General features: G+C 41.1%; 1 protein-coding gene and 1 non-coding gene across 2 annotated transcripts in view; one reads left to right on the forward strand and one right to left on the reverse strand.

The window, feature by feature from the left end:
• Positions 1-5,269: 5,269 nt before the first annotated feature.
• The window catches only part of LOC148666772 (scavenger receptor cysteine-rich type 1 protein M130-like), a 361,406-nt gene continuing 340,028 nt past the window's right edge, over positions 5,270-26,647 (forward strand). Inside the window, exons 1-3 of the mRNA XM_088630981.1 lie at positions 5,270-5,541; positions 7,387-7,695; positions 8,865-9,182. Coding sequence (XP_088487107.1) covers positions 5,466-5,541; positions 7,387-7,695; positions 8,865-9,182 — 703 coding nt within the window. The 5' untranslated portion in view covers positions 5,270-5,465. The remainder of the gene's footprint in view (positions 5,542-7,386; positions 7,696-8,864; positions 9,183-26,647) is intronic.
• On the reverse strand, positions 20,490-20,561 carry trnaa-cgc (transfer RNA alanine (anticodon CGC)). Its single transcript has one exon. It is a non-coding gene; the product is annotated as a tRNA-Ala (tRNA).

Consider the following 26,647-nt stretch of genomic DNA (forward strand, 5'->3'; position numbering starts at 1 on the left):
CCTGTGCTGGAAGAGCTCGGAGGAGCAAAAACCACAGACTCACTGCAGAGTCTGACCTGAGGCTCCAGTGAAGCTCTGCCTTAAATCACCGTTGTATTAACAAGGACTGAACTTTTTTTTATTATTTTGTTGCTTTTTCTAATTTGAAACTGACTCCTGCTCTGTGGCTCCTGCTGCTGCAGCTATTATGGTGAAGCTGTAACACAAGAACTCTGCTATATTGAACAGGAGAGTTTAAATACAGCATAACTGCTAATACTACTACTGCTACCACAACTGCTGCTGCCACTGATACTACTGCTACTACTAATACTTTACTGCTGCTCCTAGTGCTGCTCCTACTACCTATAATAATAAGGAAGAGGATGTGAGCTGTGCCCTCACACTGTTCAGACTGGGGGTGTATCAGTGTATCAGTATCAGTTCAGCTCCACTGTGCTGTTAGAGAGTCTCAGTCATGCAGTCGGCTCCACACAGAGAGACACTGGGGCCACAGCTGGAGGGGTTGGAACATCTGTGTGGACTGGAGCTGCGCAGGGACAGACTCAGGGTCTGAGGGAGTCAACTGGAAGAGCTGCTGTCCAACAGGCTCAGTACATAAGGGACAATCACTGCTGAGCTTTTCTTTCTTTTTCATTTAAATTATTGATCACAGTCACAGGACAGCCAGTTCTTATTCAGTCCACCTTGTCTCCGTATTCCTGTGCTGACCTGAATGACCTCACTGCCACCTTGAGCACAGGCTCTCCTCACACTGCCCTTGACCAGGACCAGAAGACATTACTGTCTGGAGACACAACAACTCTGTGACTCACTGCAGGACACCAGTCACTGGACACTGCCTTACACAGACAAAAAGACAGGACCTCGTTCTAGACACTTCCTGATACAGACTGCAAGAATTACAGGACCATATATACATAATTGATTATCTTGATACTGATTTAAAAATATAATACTTGTCTACAATTTTTTTTAGTTTAATATCTGATCTCTTCCTGCCCCTGCAGCACCTGCAGCCCTGCTGTCTGTATCTGTATCTGTGTTTCCTCCAGTGAGACACAGAGCTGCTCCTGTCTCTCCTCTCCTCCGCACTGCTGGGAGTGTCTTCAGGGAGAGGAAACAGTGATGTGTCTCTGATATATATGGAGAAGACTGAAAGGGCCCTGTGTGATTGGCGTCCCGCCTGTGTGAGAGGTTCCTGCTGTTAGTCTGAAAAGGCAGTGCTGTGTGTGATTGGCGGGGCGGGGGGCTGTGTTGTTACTGGGGGTCCGGGGTGCGGAGCAGCAGCTCAGTTGCCCTGTGGGCTCAGGGGTGAAGACAGGGGTCTCAGCTGCGCTCTGTCCTGATGACAATGGAGAGCTGCCTGTCCATCTTCTCTCTCGCTGTCCTGGTGCTGCACAGCTCAGCCAGTAAGTGTTGAGTCTTCTTCTGTTCAGACACACAACAACTGAAATTAAAGTTTGGATGAAAAAAGGATAAAAAGTATTTTGAAATGAGATTGCCTTGAAAAATATTAATGTTCTATTATAACTTCTATAGAAAAATATGGGCTTAGATATGTTAATGTTTTATTTTAAATTCAGGTTTCTGGGTATTTGTCCAAATTTATTATAACTGCATTTTAGGGGTTCTATGAGTCAGGAAGAATTAATTGCTAGTGTTGAAAAGCTAATTCATGAATAATAATTTTACCTCATCTGATTTGCTGACATAAAACTAAAGTTTTAAGTGGAAAAACACAAATCTAAATTGAAAATGAGCTTGGGTTGAAAAATGTTAACATTCTTTTTAAAATTAAGCTTTCTGTGTAACAAAATTGTCATAATTGTTTATTTCTGAGTATGTGAATAATAAAAAAGCAGTACTAATAAAATAATTCCTTATAGCTCACACTTCAGTTGATATCTACTGTATAATTGTCTGTAAACATTATTTTAAGATGTTGCCATCAGTGTTATAAACATTAATGAGGACAGGGCTGGGGATACAGGATGGGGTTCTGTTACTTACAAGTTATCAATCTACAGCAGAGGCTGGTTATCATCGGACTTTATTGATACTTTCTAAAATATTTGATATATAAAATATATATACTATCTATATAAAGTATTTACAACTCCTAATCTGTCACCATAAAAATAAAAATATCTAAGCTATTTCTTAGACATAGAAAAAAATGAAGACAAAAAAGTATCTATAATAGTATAATATTGTGATTTGGAAATAACGAACACTGTGATTTTTAGTATTTTTATTGTTATTTTATTAATTAAAATCAATATTTATTATTTTATTATTACAGACTAATGTATGAATAGAAATCAGTGTGTTATTAATGACTGAAGTATCATTAAGACTGACATTTTATTATTAGGGAATGGTGTTTTCATAGAAATAATTAAAAGCCTGATGCATTAATAGAGGTAAGTGTATTGTTAAATACTAGTACATTTCTGAGACATATATTATTATTACAGTCTGATGTATTAATTGCATTGTGTAATTAAAGACTGGAATTTTATTGAGATTTTAATATTAAAATAATATTTTAATATTACAGAGTGATGTATTAATAGAAATATGTGTAATTATAGACCAAAGTATTATTGAGTCTGATAGACTGATAATTTATTATTACATACTGATATATTCATAGTGATAAGCGTGTTATTAACTAACAGGAGGATTATTGAGACACTGGTATTTTATTATTAAATACTAATGTATTAATAGGTATACAGTAAGTTTACACTGGATTTTTAATGGTGCCAATGTATCGCTTGTGTGTTCAGACAGTCCAGGTTTCTGTCATTAAGCCCTGCGAGATTCAGTTACCGTAAAACCCATGTATTTAATTTTGGTGTTATAAGAAATGTTGTTCCATTATGATAGGTAATTATGGGTTACCCATCTGCAGTTTAAAGATATACAATTGGGTTCTGAAAATGTAAAACACTGAAGCCATAGGACAATTGGCTCTTGTAGTTTTTAAAGTGTTAAAATAAAATTGATGTTATCATTATCTGGTTCCTATAGACCAAGTTTGCTGTGTTTGACATTGAGCAGGACAGGCTGATAATGGTTACATTCTGTATTGCTTTATCAAACAGAAAATGCAGAATTTAAGATCAATTGTGAGAATTATTATTATTATTATTATTATTATTATTATTATTATTATTGGGAAATATTGACTGAGGTGTAACAGCAATAATTTAACAGCTAAAGGACATTGTGACATTACAACAAGAATTTAAAAACTATAGGAAGTTGTGTTATGTTTATACAGGATTTGAGTGCTACTTCACAACTAAATTATTTGTTTTATGTTCTTAGTTGTTGTCTTAGTTACAAAATGATGGAATATTTGTTTGTATATTGTGAAGGTTTAATAATATGTTTATTTGTTTATTGGAGGTATATAATCAAATACACATATTTAAGTATGGATAATACAAATTAAATTAATCATTACTTTATCACACAATAACACATAAACTAAGCCTTGAAATATTAAATAGGCAAGCACTTAGAGATTCATAACCCAGCAGTTGAGTTTTGAGCAGTTTCTCAGGACACCACAATAATACAATAAGTGTCAGTATCTGTGTCTGTGTTAAACCTATCCTGTATTTGTGAAAAATAATGTGCTTCAATATAATTTAATTAGTCAAGCATGTGTTAAATATATATATTGACAGGTAAAGGCTAGAAAGAGACAATGAGAATATACCCTTAACATACTGTACATTTTAGAACAACATGTGAAGCACCTGTAAACCACTGACCACTGTAGTGATCCCAGACGTCTGACGTGTCAGTCATTCCAGGCACGATGCACTATAGTGGCCACAGCTCCCAGAAACACATGTTCGAACCCTCTGAAGTCATGCAGTCATTGCAGTTACTTTCCTCTACAGTGAAGGCAGCTCACAGAGTCCCAGTCATTAAAAACACTGTCCACTGTAGTGACCACAGCTTTCGGAAACACACAGACACAAATTGCTTATCTGAAGTCATACACCCTCCACTGCAGTGACCATATGTCCCAGAATCCCAGGGACAAAGTCATTGCAGACACTGACCACTGTCTTGATCACTATACTGAATAGTTTAATTTTAATTATTTTTCCTAAAAAGAATCCATTTGCCTTGCACTTAAATATTTTTATTACAAGATCTTATTAAAGGTGATAAAAGGTCTGACATGATTTGTCTTGATTTCAGCCTTTACATTAACAAAAGCTGAAATTTCAATAAGGGTGTATAGACTTTTGATATTCAGTGTGTGCATACAAGTCCAAGCCCTCTGAAGTCATGCAGTCTTTACAGCCACTGTCCACTGTCATGACCACATATCCCAGAAAAATACAGAAACACAAGTACCAGTCTATTGAAGTCATAAAGTCATTTAAGTCACAGATCACTTAAGTGACTGCAGTTCTCAAGGTAGTATCCAGGATAGGCCTGACACATACAGGTGTGAACATCAGGGTGTCGATGTTTGTGTGACCGCTTTGTGAAATAGAGTGGGTTATCTCTAGTGGAGACTGAGTGATCTCCAGTGGACAGTGGTTGATCTCCAGTGAAAAGTGAGTGATCTATTCCAGTGGAAAGTGAATGAATCTTTCCTATGGCTCTTTCAGTCTGGTTTGACAGACTCATGTCTATTGTGTCAGAGTAGAGAGACTGTATTGCACTGATTCACAATTCAAGACTGCAGCTTCTCTTCTCTGTTCTAAATGACCTTTTCTCTGAGTTGGACACTTTGTTTAATGATACTGTGTGCATGTTTGTTGTAAAGTGCAAAAAAAGAAAGAGTGAAAATTGCAAATTTCCTTTTGGACACCTTGAAGAGCTGTAAAAATAGAGAAAACAAGCTCTTTCTAGTCACATTGTAGCAATATTCTAGGTACTGATTTCTTCAAGACCCGGTGTTATTTAGTTTTTATTGATTGATTCATTAGTCGAACATTTTTCAAAAGGTGGGTATTTTTTTTTTGTGAGATGAGATGGGAATTTGAGAATTAATCTGTAATTTATGTTTTGGTAATGTATCTGATTGTGTTATAGTATTGAATATATAAAGAAAAGCATAGAAAATTATTTTCCTCTTATTTTGGTTGAGTATGTTTGTTGACTGAGGAACTAATGTTTTACTGAATGTATTATTGTGAATTGTTAAACAAACATGGAGACTAGAGTTAAACCCCTCCCCTCTCTCTGCAGGCAGTGCTGATGTGAGGCTGGTGAATGATGCCAGTGCCTGTGAGGGGAGAGTGGAGGTGTATCACGAGGGACAGTGGGGGACAGTGTGTGATGATGAATGGGATCTTGATGATGCTGCAGTGGTGTGCAGACAGCTGGGCTGTGGATCAGCTGTTTCAGCACCAGGAAAAGCTCACTTTGGAGCAGGGTCTGGAAACATCTGGCATTTGAGCTGTAGAGGCTCAGAGGCTGCAATGAAGTTCTGTGGCTCTCCAACATCAGCAAATTCAGCCTGTGGTCATAATGAAGATTCGGGCATCATTTGTTCAGGTATGGCAAGCTAATTTAACTTGACTTAAACTGTTTAAAATATGTATTTTCTCAAATATAATAAGATCAGTAAATAGAGGGTGCTATCATTCTGAAGATTCAGTGGGTATTTGCTCAGGTAGGATGAGCCATTTCATGTTTACCCAAAATGCGTAAATAAATATGATAACAGATATGATTAAGAATTTTACAATTTCCTTTAATTAGTATCATAATTATCAATAGATCACAATTGTGTTTACATGCAATATAACTGAGACTTTACATTTGCTGGGTTCTTAAACTTTTAATGTCATTTTTACTGATAGATTGTGTTCAGTACACTAAAAAGAGGAAGAATGTGATATATAACTCTCAACGGTTTGGTTGCTGAATATCTTTTATACAGAATAATTTAACTAGAATAATAAAAAATGTCAGTGCCCAGGTCAGACAGTCCTGCTCCAGCAGTGCCTGGCTGTGACAGTCCTGGTCTTGTCCAGAGTGTCTGTCAGTGCCCAGGTCAGACAGTCCTGCTCCAGCAGTGCCAGGCTGTGACAGTCCTGGTCTTGTCCTAAGTGTCTGTCAGTGCCCAGGTCAGACAGTCCTGCTCTAGTAATGCCAGGCTGTGACAGTCCTGGTCTTGCCCAGTGTGTGTGTCAGTGCCCAGGTCAGACAGTCCTGCTCCAGCAGTGCCAGGCTGTGACAGTCCTGGTCTTGTCCAGAGTGTGTGTCAGTGCCCAGGTCAGACAGTCCTGCTCCAGCAGTGCCAGGCTATGACAGTCCTGGTCTTGTCCAGAGTATCTGTCAGTGCCCAGGTCAGACAGTCCTGCTCCACCAATGCCAGGCTGTGACAGTCCTGGTCTTGTCCAGAGTGTGTGTCAGTGCCCAGGTCAGACAGTCCTGCTCCAGCAGTGCCAGGCTGTGACAGTCCTGGTCATCTCCAGAGTATCTGTCAGTGCCCAGGTCAGACTGTCCTGCTCCAGCAGTGCCAGGATGTGAGATCTCTGTTCCTTGGGTTTATAACGTCTGGAGTAACGCTGCTCTTCTTTTGTGAATTAGATGATAATGATCATCCATTTCTTCTGTAGTTATTAATTTCATACCTCTGGCTCCACTGAATTGGAAGAAGCAGAATTCATGGATGGATTTGTTATCAGTTTCTGTTTTGATTGATTTCACAGCAGTCTGTGTGCAACATGTAGCACTACTGTCAGCGCTGTAGTAATAGTTATGGGCATGTTGAGCAGCTGGAATGATAGTGATAATTTGGGTACTTTGTAATGTTCCACAGACTGATCAATTTGGTGTCTGTGAGTTTTATTTGCCCCAGTGTACAGCTAATAATGCACTGAGTTTCTTCAGAGACACATTTTAGAGATCTTAATATACATCTAAAATTATTTGATTAACATATATCTACATTATTTCTGGAAGAAATTAATCAATTTTACATTCAGTTAAAACATTCAGCCACAAAATATTTTTTGGTTTAACTATTTGACGTTGACCTTTCAGATTTTCTTCCAACACTCCTCTCTTTCATTTAATTTTTATATCCTATTATCTATATTCTTATTGAAAGCACTTTGCATTATTGTACAATTGATTGTAATAGTATATGCATTTATAAAATGTAATTTTCTACGCCAAATTGTAGGTGTAAATCTGTTTATGAATGGAACAATAAGAAGTCAAGATTTAAATTGAGAATCTATTATATTTATTTTTTCACATGAAGTTGGTTTATTTTCATAGGGTAGTAAGTTTAATTCTCACAGGCACCAGGTTCAGTGACAGTGAGCAATGAGCTGCACTATGAGAGATTACCTGCTCAGACTGACAGCCTGTAGTTCTCTATTGCAGGTTTCCTGAGGCTGGTGAACGGACACAGTCTCTGCTCTGGGAGAGTGGAGGTGAATATCAAGAACACCTGGACCTCAGTGTGCGACTCTGACTTTGACTGGCAGGATGCAGAGGTTGTCTGTCGTGACCTGGAATGTGGGGCTCCTGCAGTGATACACAGAGGCGCTCATTACGGACAGGGCCAGGGTGCAGTCAGGTCAAAGCAGTTCCAGTGTAGAGGACAAGAGTCCAAACTACAGCACTGCCCCACTGCAGCCAGGCAAGAGCAGAGCTGCTCCCAGAGTAGAGCTGTGAGTCTGACTTGTACAGGTAAGAGAGTCACATCATTGTCCTTCATGGAAACAATCGTTATAGAGTCATAAATGATTCATATTTTGATTGGGTGATCTCTGATGTAGACTGAGTGATCTTCAGGGGAGAGTGGGTGAGGAGTGCCGAGTGGGGCAGCATGCAATCGGCAGGTTCTAGGCAGGGTCCCAAGCACACACCCCACACACCAGACTTAATTTAAAACATGATTTGTTAGCTGGAATTTACAGTATATGACCTGGAACGGGCACACTAGACATAGGAGCTTGTTGTTTTTGAGGATGTTGTCATTTTTGCGGATAACCAGGGTGTAGCAGAGGGGAGTGTGAGTGACCGTAGGACAGTCCCTGTGGCTGTGTCGGTGTTCCCATCAGCGCCCGGTGTGGAAACTGCTAGGGGAAGAAAATAACACAGGTGGTTTAGTGTAACAACTGAGGGGATGGTGCTTTCTGCCTGGGCTGTTTTGTGAAACGTGTATCTACAGCCTGTGCAATGGCGAAAACTGCCCTTCAGCCTTGAGGCTGGGAAAACGAATCAGCCTAGGCTGTGCCAAAGCCTGTTTTAATAGCAGCAGCATACCCTTCAGCCCTCAGACTGTGTGGGAAAAAAAGTACAGTTAGCAGGTAGTAGGTAGATTTTTCAATTGTAACAAAGCTCCTCACCAATGAAGCTAGGAAAAGTAAGGTAAACAGCCAGTGTGATGGCAAGGACTGTTACAGAAATATCAACGCTATTCTTCAGGCCTAAGACTGGAATTGTAGAGATAAAAATATAAGTGAAAACCTTCATCTTGGGGACGGTTTATTAATACTTTATTTCAATATGTGCCAGGCTTAGGCAATTATTGGGGAATTTTTCTGTCTCCTCCAAGTCCTTCCTGGTTTTATGTGGCCTAGAGCAGGGTGCTAATTGTCTCCTATGAGCTGCACATCGTTATCTTACGTATGGGGAAAACTTGGAAAATTGAGTCCCCAGGGAAAGTAGCACCCTTTGAGGAAACAATCACTTATGGCATCACAATATCTGTTCTTATTCTATGCCTGCTATTGGTTTTTCAATCACTATGTGCTGAATCTTATAGTTTTTTTCACTGTATTGGTACTTTAATTTGTTGTATTTCTTGTAGCCTGCTGTGGTGTCATGCTGGTGAAGTTCTCTCCTATCTGCAGGATACACAGGGTTCAGGCTGGTGAATGGCTCTGACTCCTGCTCTGGCCGAGTGGAGTTGCAGTGGCTCTTCAGGGACTGGGGGACAGTGTGTGACCAGTACTGGGACCTGAGAGATGCCAGTGTTCTCTGCCAGCAGCTGGGCTGTGGGGAGGCTGTAGCAGCGCCAGGACAGGCCTGGTTTGGACAGGGCAGTGGACCAGTATGGGCTGATGTGTTTGAGTGCCAGGGCAATGAGAGCCGTCTCTCACACTGTGCTGTCTCTTCATGGGGGAGAGCAGGGTGCTCTCATGGACAGGACGCAGGAGTCATCTGCTCTGGTGAGAATCGTGTATTTAAAACACAGTGACACTCCCTCTGCTTACACACAGAAGCACACTGTTTTCATGATTGAATATCTGCTCTGTTACACACTCCCAGTTATGTAAGAGATGCAAAAATGAAAACACATATTCCTTAAAACGTGAGTGTGTTTTTAACATGTCATATCTATCTCAAATATTCCCTCAAGGTGTTATTTTCTTTCTGATGGATAGATGCACAAATACACTGAGGACTAAAGCTCAGTTGTATATTTATGTTGATATCAATGCTCTAAAAGATTAAAGAAAGTTCTGTACCTCAGTATCCCGTAATTAACATCTGACCTGCTTAATTGGTTTAATTAATAGAGCCCAATAAAACAGGAGCCTGAAAAGAAAGTGAGTCTCAGAAAGTCAAGGTTTACAGATGTTATGTGCAGTTGAGCCCCACACACAGCTGACATTCCACTGGTGAAACATCACTCCTGTGGACAGAAATGAGCTCCTTTCTTCTCTTTTACAGACTCAAATATGACCAGAGATTCACCTGGAGCAGGTAAAGAGAGAATGAGGACTGTCTTAATCACATCAGTGCTGTTTTATTTGTAGTTTCATTTCTGGTGTTAAATTGCTCCTCTCACACAAGGTTAACAGTCTGATTTCTCTCTCTCTGTTTGTTTCACAGACGTCCCTTCTTCAGCTCTTCCCTCTTCCAAAACACCAGGTATGAATTAGCCCCTGTTCTGTATCTCCAGGACTCTCAGTGTGTGCTGATGTCTCTGTTGCTCAGTGGAATCCCAGATAAGTCAGTGAGGCAACAGCTGTGTGTGTGCAGTTTTTTCTGTGTCACAAACACACTCGGGTCTTTGGGATCTACAGCAAACACATCTATCTGAATACTGCAATTTGACACTGGTGGAGCTATTGTCTCTATGCCCAACAGTGGGTCAGAAAAAATAACTTATCTGGTATACTGTTTATGAACAATGTGTAATATGTTAAACTTACTGTATATATTAAATATATATATAATAGAATAATATATATACATATATACTGCTTATGAACAATCTGTTACAATAAGTGTATATATTAAATTAATCAAAAGTCAAGAAACACTGTACTTGAACTGTATCTGCTGTGCCTAGTGGGCCGAGATAATCTTCAACTTGTAACAGGAGGTCATGGTGATCTCTTAGAACTCCTGATCTCTGACCCCTGACCTCTAATTTTCTGGTCCTAGATCAGCTATCCCTTAGGCTGGTTGGGAGAGGAGATGATTGTGCTGGGAGGCTGGAGGTTTATCACAATGGCTCCTGGGGGACAGTGTGTGATGACTCCTGGGACCTGGCAGACTCTGAGGTGGTGTGCAGGCAGCTCCAGTGTGGGACGGCCCTCAGTGCCCCAGTGCCGGCCTCCTTTAGCCAGGGAACTGGTCCCATCTGGCTGGACGAGGTGGGCTGTCTGGGGAATGAGTCGTCCCTGGGGGAGTGTCCCTCAGCATGGTGGGGACAGCACGACTGTGGACACAAGGAGGATGTGAGAATCCTGTGTTCAGGTAGGGGAGATAATTAAAATTACAATGATTCAGATAATTTAATCCCACATTGTGGATATGGCTTACATCTAGAGTGCCTAGATATGTTTGACTTGTGAGGATGTGAGAATCTTGTGTTCAGTAAGTTAGTTAAGTAAAATAATCCAGTCTTAAATTCCACATTGTGGATATGGTTTGCATCTGGAGTGCTTAAATATATCTTGTTGAGGAAAAGACTGAGCTGTATGCAGAATTAATTTTAAAATAAATATTTATATTTATGATACAGTTGTGAATGCACATCCCAGCAAAAATAAATAAAGAGAGAAAGAAACTCAAGATAAATTCCCCTCCACTTTAATGGGGATATATTAATCTCAGTCCTCCAGTAAAATCTAGGGTCCAAACTTTAAACTTCTCACATCAATAAGACCTGTTGTCTGTTTGGGTGTATTTGTCTTGGCCATGATCTTTCATGATTTTCTGCTTCAAATGTTTCATTTTGATTTGTTCCAAGAATGGCTTCTGGTCAGATCCTGATGAACCACTTGGTGTTAAATGTCACCCTGAGCCTCGTTTTCTCCACTCACAGCGCTGCACTGCTCACCCTGAGCCACGCATTCTACTTTCATGCCTCAGTCTCTTAGTTGTGCTGCTGCTGAAAAGCCAAGCTGATCAGAATTACATTTTGGGTCAGAACCTGATCATGTAATGGGATTTTAAAGCTCTGTGTGATGCACTGTCCAGGTTCTGAATGAACAGAACCACACAGTCCTGTCACCTTCATGTCAACTATGTTATTGTACAGCTGTCCTTGTTTCATTACGTGAGTCAGTTACCTGCTCAGGTACAGAGGGAAGAGTAATGCTCTGTGAATTAGTGTTTTGCCATTTTTAGAACAGACAAAAGCTTTAAACTGAATTCTTATTAATTTATCTCCAAACATGTATAAAATGAAATAATTATTATTAATCTTTGAAGGTCCTAGAAAAGAAGCTGACAGAAGCACTCCAGCCCCTCAGGAAGAGCAGCCACAGCAGTACTGCCCAGGTGAGTTCAGTGTGTAAAACAGTCAGAGACACTGCAGCCCTGAGCTGAGGAACAGTAACCATACAGCTCTCTTCTAGAGCCACTCAATACCTCACTGACCTCTACTACAGTCACTGAGCTGAAGACACTCAGTAAGCTCTCTGCTCTCGTCTACAGTCACAGATCTAATGACACTTGATAACCTTTCTGTTGACTTTCAGTCGCACTGGCTCTGCGCCTTGCTGGAGGCACTAACTGCTCTGGCCGGGTGGAGCTGCGGTACGAGGGCTCCTGGGGGACAGTCTGTGACGACTCCTGGGACATGCAGGATGCCCAGGTGGTCTGCAGACAGCTGGGCTGTGGGGACGCAGTAAGTGCAGCAATAGAGGCCTCATTCGGACCAGGGAGTGGTGCCATCTGGCTGGACGAGGTGAACTGCACAGGCAGTGAGCTTCACCTGTGGGACTGCTGTCACTCTGGACTGAATCAGGGTGACTGTCGACACAAGGAGGATGCAGGGGTTACCTGTACAGGTGAGGATAGTCTTAGAACTGTAGATAAACAAGGTAGCAGATCAATGGAGAAGTTAGACTGATGTCACCCATACTCTATCACTGCTTAATATCTAACTGAACCAACTAAGATCATCAGTCACAAGATTTGGATGTTTTGTAATCATGTGTGTGTGAACAGCACTAGGCTTTAACTCTGAACAAGACACCATTCATCCAGCAATCCTAGATTTGACCTCAAGGAACAAATGTAAAGATTTTTTTTTATTAAGACCACTCTGGATTCAACTTGCTTTAAAACCAAAGACAAAATAATGACAGTTCTCCTATCTCTTTTACAGGTTTGTCAGAGACAACAGCCAGTCCAGCAACAGCTAAAGGTGAACAGAAATCTTCCTTGTCATTGATAACTCCTGTCTTTCTGTCTCTTCAGATTCCCAGTGTAGCTGTAGTGTCTCCTCTCCCCCCTCATGGTGAAGATCAGTGTCTCTTCAGATTCCCAGTGTTGTTGTAGTGTCTCCTCTCCTCCTTGAGTGTGAAGATCAGTGTCTCTTCAGATTCCCAGTGTTGTTGTAGTGTCTCCTCTCCTCTCTCAGAGTGAAGATCAGTGTCTCTTCAGATTCCCAGTGTAGCTGTAGTGTCTCCTCTCCTCCTTGAGTCTGAAGATCAGTGTCTCTTCAGATTCCCAGTGTTGTTGTAGTGTCTCCTCTCCTCTCTCAGAGATAAGATCAGTGTTTTCAGATTTCCAGTGTAGATCTTGTGCTAGTGTCCTCTCTTTCCACACTGATTTAGTGACAGTCCTGATGGGTTAGATTGGGAATCCTTAACTGTTCTTCATTGATCTTGGGTTCACCCTGAAGCCATGAGAGCCACATATCGGAACAGGAGGAGAACAGGACATGTGTCGAAGTGTATATGAGCCCAAGAGCACCTCTCCTGATCCCTGTTCATCCATTGTCTCCCCCTCTCTCAGGCAGAACCAGGACAACACCCCAGACACAGCCACTGGGAGGCCTGTCTGCCTCGCCCCTGGTCCTCCTGCTGCTGGGGGCTCTGCTCTTCGTGGTGCTGGCCCTGTTAGTGGGGCAGCTGATCCAGAACAGGAATCTGAGGAAAGGTAGGGAGGGAACTCTCCATCCACATAGTGACCTCTAGTGGTCAGTTCTGTCACTCACATGGAACTGATATTTATATAATTACCTTGAGGAATAATTCAATTCAATTCAATTCAACTTTATTGTCATTAAACTTACACAGGTGCATAGTATAATGAAAAGTGTTTCTCATTAGTCACTCAGGTGCAGTATATAAATAGGACAGAAGATGAGACAATAGACAGTTACACAATAAGACAGTTACACAATAGCAATAATAGTAACATGTAATAACATAACATAAATAACATGTAATCAAGTAATCGAAAACTGTGCAAAATTCCGCAGAGAAAATGTAACAGGACAAAAACAGTGCAAGGTAATTCTTGGAACAGTGCAAAAAAACAGTGTGGGTAAAAGTAGTGTGGTTAATTAATATTGAATATTATTATGCCTGTTACAATTTTACCAGGCTATCGAGGGGACAGTACAATTTTGGCTTACGTGTGTGTGGTGGTGTAGGAGTACAGTGGTTGTGGGTACAAGAGGATGTTAGGAGAGATCATAATAAGGTGGAAGGGAGTGGGGGCGTCACCAACTTGACAGCTCTGGGGAAGAAGCTATTTTGGAGTCTAGTTGTGTGCGACTGGAGTGACCGGAACCCTTCTGCCAGATGGTAGGGGAACAAACAAGTTATGACCGGGATGAGTGGGGTCAGACATAATTTTGGTGGCTTTTTTCAGACTCCTGGTGTTGTATATTTCCTGGATGGATGGTAAGGCACTGCCAACGATGTGTTGGGCAGTTTTGACCACCCGCTGTAGTGCCTTACGGTCGGATGCGGTGCAGTTGCCGTACCAGACTGTGATGCAGCTGGTCAGTATGCTCTCCACCGTACATCTGTAGAAGTTGGTGAGGATCTGTGGATGTAGGTGTATTTTCTTCAGCCTTCTCAGGAAGTACAGCCGCTGTTGTGCCTTCTTGATGAGACTGGAGGTGTTCAGTGTCCATGTAAGGAGATGTGAACGCCTAGGAATTTGAAGTTATTCACCATCTCCACCGCAGACCCTTCTATGTAGATGGGGGAGTGAACTTTTCCTTGTCTTCTGAAGTCAACAATCAGTTCTTTGGTTTTGCTGATGTTGAGACATAGGTTGTTGGTTCGGCACCAGTCTGCGAGTTGTTTTATCTCCTCTCTGTAGGCAGCCTCATCGTTGTCAGTGATCAGGCCCACGACTGTGGTATTGTCAGCATACTTGGTGATGGTGTTTGTGCTGAACTTAGCAGTACAGTCGTGGGTGAACAGGGAGTAAAGCAGTGGGCTGAGCACACAGCCTTGAGGGGCACCGGCTGTGCCCTGGTAGAGACCTGGTAGAGAAAAACATTTAAAGTTTAAAAAAGATTATCAACAATTACAGATGGAGATATCAGGAAATTTGCAAATCCAGAAGCATAACATTTATGTGCTGTAATGTCCAAAGAAGGTTTAGTAGTCAATGTTTGATCTTGTACTCCTCTCCCTGCATGTTAACCCTGAGTGTCTATTTTCTCACACAGCCCTATCTAAGGGAGCACTCGCACCCTATCATGATGCCGTTTACGAGGAAATAGAGCACAAACTGGCCAGAGAGGGAACCTACAGCGCCCCCAGGAGAGGTGAGTGGAGAGAGTCTTCAGGAGTGATTAGTCTCCATCTTCTGAGGAAGATCTGAGGACTTAACACTTGTAGAAAATCTCACCATACTGGTTTTAAATCTGTAGAGTTTTCTTTCTCAACTGCTGTCAAAGTAAGTGAAGAAAAGCATCATAAACTGTGTTTCTGTTGACAACCTGGCTTCTCTCCCAGTAAGAGACAGTGCTGACTGACTGTAGGATTGTTTTTTCTCAACTGGTGTCAAAGTAACTGACACCACAGTTCACAGTTCCTGATCTGCCTTATACACACAAACTCTGAGATACTGTTCACACCCTGCCTTCTTCCACAGCCAGTGGAAGACAATGAGTCTGCTGTCTGACTGCAGGTAATATTGATCTGTCCTCCTGTTCACAGGGAGATTCCTCTCTGACGAGCTGCCCTCTGGATACGATGATGTGGAGGACAGTGAGGGAGACCCAGTACCAGGTGAGGGGAGATGGAGTCAAGGGGCTCAGTGTGGGAGTGAGGAGGTCTTCAGTCCAGTACTCACTCTCACCTCAAACCAGGCTGACGTTTAGAGAACTTATGTAGAAAATCCTGAATTATATAAATATAACCACACGTGTTTCTTCAGTGTTGCCTCACACTAGCCTTATCTCAGTGTAGTGGTTTGATGGGTTTACTGAGACAAATATTAATTGTAGCAGTAATCACGAGGTTGTTCGTTGGGGCTTTTAGAAAATCAATCGTCAGAACAACTAACAACGCACACACACGGGTTCAATACACGGGATACATTTCTTAATATAAACTGTGCACCAAACATATACTAGTCTGCCTGGATACGAGCGGCAGACCTTACTGTGAGGGTTATCAATATACAAGGTATATAATCTCGAAGAGATGCAAACACAAAGAGATACGCAACAGAGAATATATGTCAATATATATCGTTCGGTTACCAAATCGCTAATCAGTGTTATTACCCACTGTTACTCTAAACTCGGAAGTAAATACATTACTCATGAATTAAATTGATAACAACTTGTGTTGAGGTACAATTGAATTCTCGAGATGCAATGTAGAACATGGGGTTTACTTATCCACTGTGTATGGATTTGGAATTCCCGGCACGAACACCAAACCAGCTGACAGGCTCTGTTGCAGCCTCTGTTCCAGCGGTTGTCCAATGGGCGTTGTGTCGGCGTCCTCTGGCTACCGGCCAACCACTCAAGGTGCAGCTCGGAGTAGGACGGGCGGAGGAATCTGACTGCGGCGCGCAGGGCAGTCGTTGCTCCGAGGGGATCTACCAGCAGTCCAGCTGGCTAGTAGAAAGTCTCTATGCACAGAGTGTGACTACGAGTCCTCACAAGTCACTCTTTTGCCTGGGAAGAAGCTGGTTCGTTCCCGGTCCAGCGCTGCTTCTGAATAAGCTATTCAGGTTGTCGACGAGGGTCCAACTGTAGGCTGCCGTTGATCAAGCGCAGCATTCACATTGGTAGAATTCTGAGTACGTACGGGATCCTCGGCCTCGCGCTTAGAACAAAGTCCAAGTCCTTTTGCAGACAACAGCAGTTGTCACGTGATTGTCTCTGAGGATGCGCGAAAATGGCCAAGGAGAGCTCCGATCTGAGCTTGCGCTCCCTTTTTGATCAAGACCCAGATGTGTGCTGATTGGTTGAGAGTTTGGCGGGCATTGGAGACCCACGTGGTATTACCACGCCCTGCCAGTCCCTGATTGGTTGGTCAAGGTGAGATATAAGTCACTTACTCTTGACACTTAGGAATGCAGTCCAGATGTCCATTCGGCACTCCCTAGACTGATAGGCGCCAATGGTTGACCATTGATCATGATAGCCAGGCTTAGCTAATTGCATCCCCGTCTGGGAGCTTGTTTCTTATCAAAAGAAAACATCTTAAATCAGCCTGCATGAATTATTTCTCTGTGGCTGCACCACAGAGATGGAGGGTGAGATGGGGCCTACTTTAGGAGCATACCAACGCTTAATTCTGTCTTATTAACTAGCATTGCCGCTACATCAGCAAATCATAGATGCCGAGCAAAACTAGACCTGGTCAATACTGGGGTGCTCTCATTGGTTTTGATAGAAAAGGAGACTGCGGAACAGCATGCTGTAAAAATGGCCTTTCAGATCAGATTAATCAGCGACCCTAGAGTTTTGGCTTAACTATACACCACAAAACATTTAAAATCACACTTTCCAATTACTTTGCAGCTCTATGGTCAAAGTAAGTCTGAGTCCTGAAGTGTAAATTCTCTGTCTCTCTGTGTGGTTCAGGAGACTCGATTACCTCTCTGAAAGAAGAGATCCCAGAGTACTATGATGATGCTGTAACTGTACCTCAGAGTCCAGATGCCTTGTCAGGTGGGTTATTTCAGTCCAATCACATGGGGAAACTCTGCACCAATACACACAACATAAACATACAGCACGCAATTACAAATTTGCTAACAAGGTGTTTTAGACACCTACATCCTAAACACCCAGAAAATCCTCAAACTGCTACCAAGTATTCAGCTTTTACAGAACACCTACATAAAAGAAAGAGATAAACCAAACCTTCTAAACCAAAGACATTACAACCTACAGTTAAATCTCTCTCTTTGTGAACCCAATTGCTACAAAATAAATGGGAACCTATCTCCCTGTTCTAAAGATGCTCCCACTAGCCAGGAGAGGCACTTTTTTACTAAGGGATTATATAAAAAAGAAATAAAAGTTTCTAAAAACAACAGAAAGGCAAGTTCTCTTTATGAGGTTCAAAGACTAAACTCCAGTCTGGACTCCCACAGAGTCTGAATCTCTCTACTCTTTCTTGGATCTCAGCCTCTGAATACGGAGTCTGTACTATTCTGTACCAGTTACATGAATCTGACTCTCTCTCTGTGATCTCAGCCCTGCACACTCAATCTGGGTCACTGCTGACAGTGTCCGGCTCCTCTTCAGTATCTCATAGGGTTCACATCACCACCCTCTCTGTCCAAATACAGCCAAACTTTCTCTGCCCTGTTTTCCTTCAACATCTTATTTGAAAATCTAGGAATTGTTTTACATTTATTACAGTTGTGAATAGGACTGGAAATCAGGTTCCCCCTGATCTCCTGTACTTAGAGCCTGGAGTTTTAGATCCTGTGTGATGTTCAGTTAATCAGTGTGTTCTGATGAGCTCCAGCAGTCCTGTGCTCTAGATAACTCAGTGTGCTGATGTGTGACAGTGAAGCTGTGCTCTGTGTGCTTTAGGAAAGCTGATGTCCTCTGTGAAAGAAGAGGCCCCTGAGTACTATGATGATGCCATCACTGTGCCCCAGAATCCAGACACTGTGTCAGGTGAGTTATTATAAATAAGACTAAGGAGTACCCCCAGTACCAGCCCACAGTAGCCTTTGTCATTAGAAATTAGTCTCAACCTAATTTCATATCTTCAAATAAACACTACCTAGAAGAGAAGAGGTCTCTGACAGGCCAGTCTGTGTCAGAATGACAGAGCCATTACTGACCTTCTCTTCTGTTCACAGGGAGACTCCTCTCTGATGAGACACCCTCTGGGTACAGTGATGTGTTCAGCAGTGAGGAAGACCCCACTTCAGGTAAAAGTACAGCCAGGGGGCTCAGTGTGGGTTAGGTAGTTCAGGGATGGGAAAGATAACCTCCAGTAATCCATCTCTGTTGCACTGTCATCCAAGACAGGGGGGAATCAGGCATTTTGCAGTAGCAGTAGCTTCACTCTATCATGTCCTACAAGGATCAATAACAGCCAATAAAGACTGAGTGACCTGAATTGTACAAAGTTAGATCACAAAGATCACAGTGTCACTGAAACCCACCTACTCACACACCTAGCCAATCAGATTTAAATTAATTTAAATTGATCAGCAGCTTTAGATTCCCCAAGACCAGGAATTCTGTTCTCTGACTGCAGAGAGAATTACTAGGCTCAGAAATTATTAGGTCTTCCTCACTGTGGTTTTAGAGCATTGATACTTCATAAGTATAAGTTAATTCTACACTGAATCATCAATTCTTCCAAAAAGATACAATTTAATTAAAAAAACCTATTAAACGCTTTTGAGTACAATATTGTTACATCTATTCTGTATACTATAACTGTTAGCCCACTAATAGCCATTGATATCAAAGAGAAGAGACAGGCATGTTTTGAGCCTCATAATGATCCTCTTCTGGATCCACAAGAAATGTGTTTTGGATGTACTTATAACTTCCATCGAAGAGAGATCTCATCAGTTGCATACAATTGAAACTTGACTTTTTGGATGGTATTGAAAATATTTTTTAAAAATAAAATAAACAATTTTCCAACGAAGATCTTGTATTGCCAGGATCTATTCTTAGCGTTTGGTAGTGATAACACTCCTGATATTGATGGAGTAGAAACGTACGATGCGTTGACAGGATTTCTGAAGCGAGAAGTCCTAGAATGCCGCCTATAAATGAGCTAGGATTCATACCAAGAAATACTTTTTGTTTTCCACCCAGAAGGCTGCTATTGCATTACCAGTTTTGGTAGCTTCTGGGCGCGATTTTCCAAAACCGAAACTAATAACAAAGTTATTTAAGATGCACAAGTTATTTGGACATTTACCATGTCCAAAAATTGTAAATCGAGACTAGTATTACTACAGAAGAAAATATTTAACTGAAATATTAATAAGACTATGTAAGTATAAAAAGTAGAACAATTCAATTGATATAACTTATTTTTTATTCTTATTAGAAATGGGCTCACACACCCGAAGACACTAACGTTTATCTTCGTTAGAGTGTGTGTTGTTAAAATCCAATAAATCGTCTATCAGCAGTAAGAAATTATTAAGAAAGTAAGAAATTGTTTTATTTCACAAACTGTAAGAGAGTTTACAGTTCGTATCCTTCGCTTTGTCTTAACTTAAGCGTTCAGGATCCAAGCCCGTGTGCAGACGGTTGTGTTTCTTGAATCTCTTGTAATCATCAAAAGTCGTTGTTTAGTCCTTCAGTACTTTCTCGAGTTGTCCAATGGATATTTTATACAGTCCATACTTTTCATGCTCTTTTGAATTTTCCTTCACATACGGAAAAAGTTCAAAGTGTCCTTATGGCTGTGCTCCACATCTACACGAGAGCACCTGTAACAGTACAGGACACGCAGTGAGGAGTTCGCACAGCTTTCAGTTTAGTGCGGAGTCCAGAGGGAGGACTCGCTCGCTGAATGATCTCTCAAGAAATCCAAGGTGAGATTTAACAGGTGATTTCTTCAACAGCCACGACAAGTGTGGAGACGTTCTCTGGATTTCCTGAATATGACGTTAAATTTGTTCAAATCATTTGTTGTAGTTAACAGAACTAAATGCTTTGGAGGTACATCTAAAACAGCAGAGCAACACTGTAGCACTTCGTGTGTGACTGAACTTAATTGTGTAAACCTGTCTCTCTATGAACACCGACAAAGATTTCTCACTCAACAGAAGATTGCGATGTGAGCACAATAATATAAAACACGTGGAGATGCCAGGGATTGAACCCGGGACCTCAAACATGCGAAGCATGCGCTCTACCACTGAGCTACATCCCCAGCGGTGTGTGCTCATGGAGAATGCCTGCAATTTCCCACTTTCGTGTTTCCTCTACTACAGAGTAAATTCATGGGAATGAAGAAATAAGGAAGAAAAAATAATTGCACTGAAGCTTCCAGAGACTGGGCAAAAACGAATCAGTTATTTTTATATCCAGTCACACGGGCGACGGTGGTTAATTCCTCAACGGGGGAGTGCTTTTTTACCTCCTTACTCTACTGTCTTTCAATTCTGTTTTCTTTGAAAGCTTTTTGCATCTTTTAAGTGCTCTCGGTTAAACTACGCATAGAACAACAGCAGTACTGATGATTTTCATGGACCGATGCACACTTCTTCTGTACAACTCCAGTGATAAAGCCCTGTCTGTAAATATTGTAGAAGAACGAAAAAGGGCGAAACAACGCTCCAACCACAGGAATGGTAACCGGAAGGATCGTGTTCTTATTTAATATGTCATTTTGAGATGCCTTGTCAACGCAGACAGGCGTTAGAGCTGAACAAATAATGTATAGTGGTGGTTGTAAACATGGAACATGTTATTTCTATACCAGGACGAAAGGAGCAGACTCTTAAACTCTTTAACTCTTAAGTTAAAAGAGACAAAAACGACACCTAATCACAGCTAACATTAATTAAAATGACATCACAACAAAAGAGCGGAGCCTTGAGTGAATCAAATTCGTTTTCATTGAATGTCTGTGTCTTCATCACTTTTGGGTAAAGTTAGCTTGAAGTTCGAAAACGATTTTGGCACGCCTGTAGCGTTTTTATGAAACAATTGCTTTGTATATACAACTGCTCTGTGTATAAAGTACATTGTGAATATTCTCACAGCCTTCAGTTTGTCTTTTTATCCCACGCAATATTCTTGTGTCCATATCACATATTATATAACACAGAACGCCTTCAAACCAAATGCATTTTAAAGACCACGACTTTGAAAATTTTCACAACCCCTCCATAAACATATCAGTGAGCTAATTATCCTTTTCTGACAGTCGGGGTTTTGATTGGAACACTGGGGGACCGCTGTATACATACATACATTCACAACGCAGAAATACTGCTCAATAGAGTTTCATGCGAAAAACCCATATATGACCATAGGAAGCAGAACAGCAGTTTCCAATTACCCAGACTGTCAGCACGGGAATAAAGCTTTGTTTTATTTCTGAAACCCTTTCTTTATTTCCTGTTTTCATTCTGCAGGAAAATTCCTATTCTTTACTCAACAGCTTTTTAAAAACAGCACCCATGATGTGCAAATCATGATGTCCATGATTGTTTACACAGAAGACTGGCAGAGCTTTGGGTTGTGAATCTCTTTTTCTCATGGTTTTATTGAATGTGGCACTGTGCACTAGGATAGGGGGATGCTGTTCACAAGCCAATAGCATTTAAACCACAGCACCCACAATGCTGCAAGTAAGTGTTTTACACACTAAGCAGGTCCTCTGACCTTTCCCAGCCTTGCTTTGGGTTGTGAAACCTCTTTCAGTTTTTGTTATGATTTTTTCAATACGGCACCTATTAGACACGCAATACACTGGGATAGGGAGGTCCTCTTCATGACTCAATAGCATTTGAAGCACAACATTCACAATGCTACAACCAAGTGTTTTACACACCATACAGCTCCCCTCACCTTATACAACCTTGCTTTGGGTTGTGAAAGTGTTCTTTCTTTTTTATGATTTTTTTTAATATAACACTACAGGTAATATACTGGAATAGGGGGGTCTTCTTAATACATGGGGTACACGGGGATAGCGCCTTAAAAGGTGGCTTCTCAAAGCTCTTTACAGAATGACAACAACAATAAATAAAAATACACAAGATAAAACACAATTACAATATATAGAGGAGACCGTAGATGGTGGTACTAAGAAAAGCAGAGGGGTGAAGAATGGAACCAGTTCAGTAAAGGCTTTTCTAAAGAAGAGGGTTTTGAGTCTGGATTTGAAGTAGTTTACAGAAGGTGACTCTGTGATATCCTTGGGGAGTGAGTTCCAGGGCTTGGGGCATAACAGGAGAAAGCCCTGTCACCCACAGAGTGTAGAGGGGCTTGGGGAACAGTTAGGAGAGCAGAATTAGAAGAGAGAAGGTTGCGAGGTGGGGAGTAGGGCGATAATAGTTCAGACAGGTAATGAGGTGCCAAGCCATGCAGAGCCTTATAGGTGAGCATGAGAAATTTCATGTGCATTTTTTCCCCTCTGTAACAAGAAACATGTGCACTCTGAATTGAGTAGGTGTCAAATTTGTAAACCTGAAATTATTTTTTGGTCATATAGTCATTAAGATCCAAAAGACTTGGACAGAGATTCAACGAGCCCAGGCATAGAGACTGAGTGTCAAGCGAGCAGGAGCGGTGAGGAAGGAGACTGCGAGAGCATAGATATAGATATATCTAGATATCTAGATATAGATACTTTACACAAAGTACAGACAGTGCATCAAGACAATATACTGTACAAACAGTAGACAACGTACAAGTAAACAATGCAGACATGTAAACAGTGACTGCAGACGTGCGGAATAAATAAGAAATTGAGGTAGATGTTTCTATGAAATTAACGGTATTCGAAATGTTGCAAAAAGAAAAGCGATTTGTTTTGTAAAAAAATGAGAGATGATTTTTACTTTATACAGGAAAGGCATGTGCGTCAAGTTGATCTTTTTGGATTGCACCATTTGAAAATATAAATTGGAAGTTAGTTTGGACAACTCCTGTTGGATATTGTATTACAAATAAAGTTAAAAAGATATCATTTAAAATTGTTCATAGGTTTTATCCAGTTAAATAAGTACTCTCTAAAGTACTTATTTAAGCATGAGCAGGATGATTTGTGCATTTTTTGTCGAGCTGAAAGGGAACCTTTGGTACATTTAGTTGTAAGGTGTGTGTTTGTGAAGTTGTTTTGGACGGACTTGCAGAATTTTGTTTGTAGGCATTTAAAGGTGTTTTTTTTAGGTTTAAGGACTTTGATATTGTACTGTGTAAGATACCTTTTTTAAAAAAGCATTTATTTATAGCAAATTTATTAGTCATTCTTAGTAAATTTTACATTCATAAAATCAAAATGGTCCAGTAATACTCCCCTTTTTAGTACTTTTCAGATTGAGTTGAAATATTATTTAAATTCTATAAAAATGAAAAAAAAAATGCTAAAGCAAGGAAAACATTTGATATATGTAAAAAATATAATTTACTTACTTTACCTCTGGCAGTTATTTTTTTTTTCTGTTCGTGTTTTTATTTCTTTTATCCATTTCTGCTCCTGTAGTTGTATTTGTTAATTATTTACACATTTAATAAAAATAATAAAAAATGTCGGCCGTATACGTTACACTATAATATAACGCAAACATCTATTCTGGACTATTTTTTTTCAGATTATTATTATTCGACTAATATTTTTGTGGTTCATAGCAACGGTCACTAAGGAAGTTCATCTGATAACCCGGAAATCCTCTGTTTGACCACGTTTCGCTTTCTGTGTTCAAACCCACGTGTTTACAGCCACTGCAGCTGCAGGAATTTTTTTTGTTTTTCAGATCAACTCTGAAAAAAATGGAGAATTTGTTGCTTAATCTGGAAACTGAGGCGTACTCTTTCATGGAGATTGTGCTTAAATCGATCGTGCACGAAGTTTCGGAAGTTTTCCGAAACCGGACAGATGATTCCGAGAAGACCGGGGTAAAGTTAGCTTGAAGTTCGAAAACGATTTTAGCACGCCTGTAGCGTTTACACGAAACCTCTTAGAATCGCGAGAATACTTGCTTTGTGTATAAAATACATTGTGAATGCTTTCTCAGCCTTTACTTTTTCATTTTTATGACATTTTTTTGACCAAGCACGAATATTCTTTTGTCCATATCTTCGCAATGGAAGCACAGAACGCCTTCAAACCAAATGCATTTTAAAGACCACAACATGTGGATATTTCCACAGCCTCTACATCAAAGTGTCAGTGAGCTAATTATCTTTTTTTAAACCTCCGGTTTTTCATCGATGCATAATTACGCAAGAACTGGAACCCGGGGGACCGCTGTGTGCACACGTTCACAACACGAGAAATACTGTTCAATACGGCTTCGTGCGAAAAACCCGTATATGACCATAGGAAGCAGAACAGCGCAGTCTCCCATTACCCAGACTGGAAGCACGGGAATAAAGCTTTGTTTGATTTCTGAAACCCTTCCTTTACGCCCTGTTTTCATTCAGGTAAGGGTCAACTATTTTGAAAATACTACTGACAGCAGGAAAATAAATTCTTTACTCAGCAGCTTATTAAAAACAGCTCCCATGATGTTCAAACCGATTTTTTACACAGAACACTGACACAGCTTTGCATTCTGAATCTCTTTTTCTCATGCTTTTATTTAATATGGCACAATGCACTGGGATAGGGGGATTCTGTTCACAAACCAATAGCATTTAAACCACAGCACCCACAATGCTGCAAGTGTTTTGCACACTAAGCAGGTCCTCTGACTTTTCCCAGCTTTGTTTTGGGTTGTGGAACCTTTCTTTATATTTTTTAGGATTTTCTGAAGATAACACTACAGGTAATACACTGGGACAGGTGGGTCGTCTTCATGGCTCAATAGCATTTCAAATACAGCACCCACACTGCTGAAACCAAGTGTTTTACCCACCAGACAGGCCCCCTAACTTTATATAACCTTGCTGTGGCTGTGGCCCCTTTCTTTATTTTGTAATGATTTTCTGAAGATAACACTACAGGTAATATAGTGCCTTAGGCGGGTCGACTTCATGGCTCAATAGCATTTCAAATACAACAGCCACACTGCTGAAACCAAGTGTTTTACACACCAGACAACCCCCAGAACCTTATACAACCTTGCTGTGGTTGTGGCCCCTTTCTTTATTTTTTTATGAGTTTTTCAATATGGCACCATTAGACAGGCGGTACATGGGGATAGTACATTGTGCTCTTCACGAGTCAATAGCTCTTCAAGCACAACAGCCACAGTGCTGAAACCAGGTGTTTTACACACCAGACAGCTCCCCTAACCTTGTACAACCTCGCTTTGAGTTGTTTAACATTTCTTTCAAATCACTTGGGTTCATCAATCATTTGATCATTTTTCAGCGTGGAATAAACCTATTACTTGTTCCTTGGAGATTACCATCTGCTGATAAGATATGATCGCTATATTGACCATATACAATTTCTTGCATAAGGAATTCATATTTTGCATACACCGATCCCCCCGGAGTCCCAAGTGATTCTGGTTTTGGAAAGCTAAAGGACAATGAGCTTCACGATACCAGGGGGACAGTGGGTGGTCAAGTCTCCCCTAAACAATGGATCTTGTCAGATTATGATGTCAGTGCATTTAATAATGTTGTTGAACTCTCTTTAGCCCAAATACAGAGGAGCCCAGACCCAGAATGTTACACATACTGACAGAGAGTGATCTCATTATGTGTGTTTGGATTTTAACAACTATTTTTATTGTTTGCTAGAACCAAAACAATCTATGTTAGACATTTTCATCTTCAGCCAAAAATACAAACCTGTGTACGTAGTGTGGTGCAGGTTCTTGTCCCATCCTGCTCTTGGTCCAGGTTGGAGGGTTGCACCGATTCTGAGTCTTGTTAGCTGGTATGGATGGGTTTGGGGGTGTTGATACCAGAGTGGTCCAGGAGGGGGATTCAGGTGTCTCGGGGGCATTCTTGTTTTTCTATGAGTTCAGGTTGATTCTGTTGGTTCTGTCATGAATCTCCCTCATGCAGGCAAGCGCTCCCGCATTCCCTCGAGCTCTCCCCATACCAAACGTGCGATGTCAATCAGTCCTCTACTTAAACCCTCATCTGTCCCCCGGTCATTGCTCATGATTGAGATTCTCTCCCGGAGCTTACCTACTAACTACGCCTTTGCCTTACTATGACTTCTCCCCTGGACCTCGACCCCGCTTTTCCGACAACCGCTTTAGCCACTCGATTTTGTACCTTCGCCTGTTTTACGCTTTCTCGGATCCTGACCCCAGCCTGTCTCTTCGTTTACGCCTCTGTCAACCGACGCAACTTCTACGCCTTCCCGGACTCCGACCCCTG

The sequence above is a fragment of the Lepisosteus platostomus genome, chromosome 5 (genome assembly GCF_059453375.1).
Source record: "Lepisosteus platostomus isolate fLepPlt1 chromosome 5, fLepPlt1.hap1, whole genome shotgun sequence".
Lineage (NCBI taxonomy): Eukaryota > Metazoa > Chordata > Actinopteri > Semionotiformes > Lepisosteidae > Lepisosteus > Lepisosteus platostomus.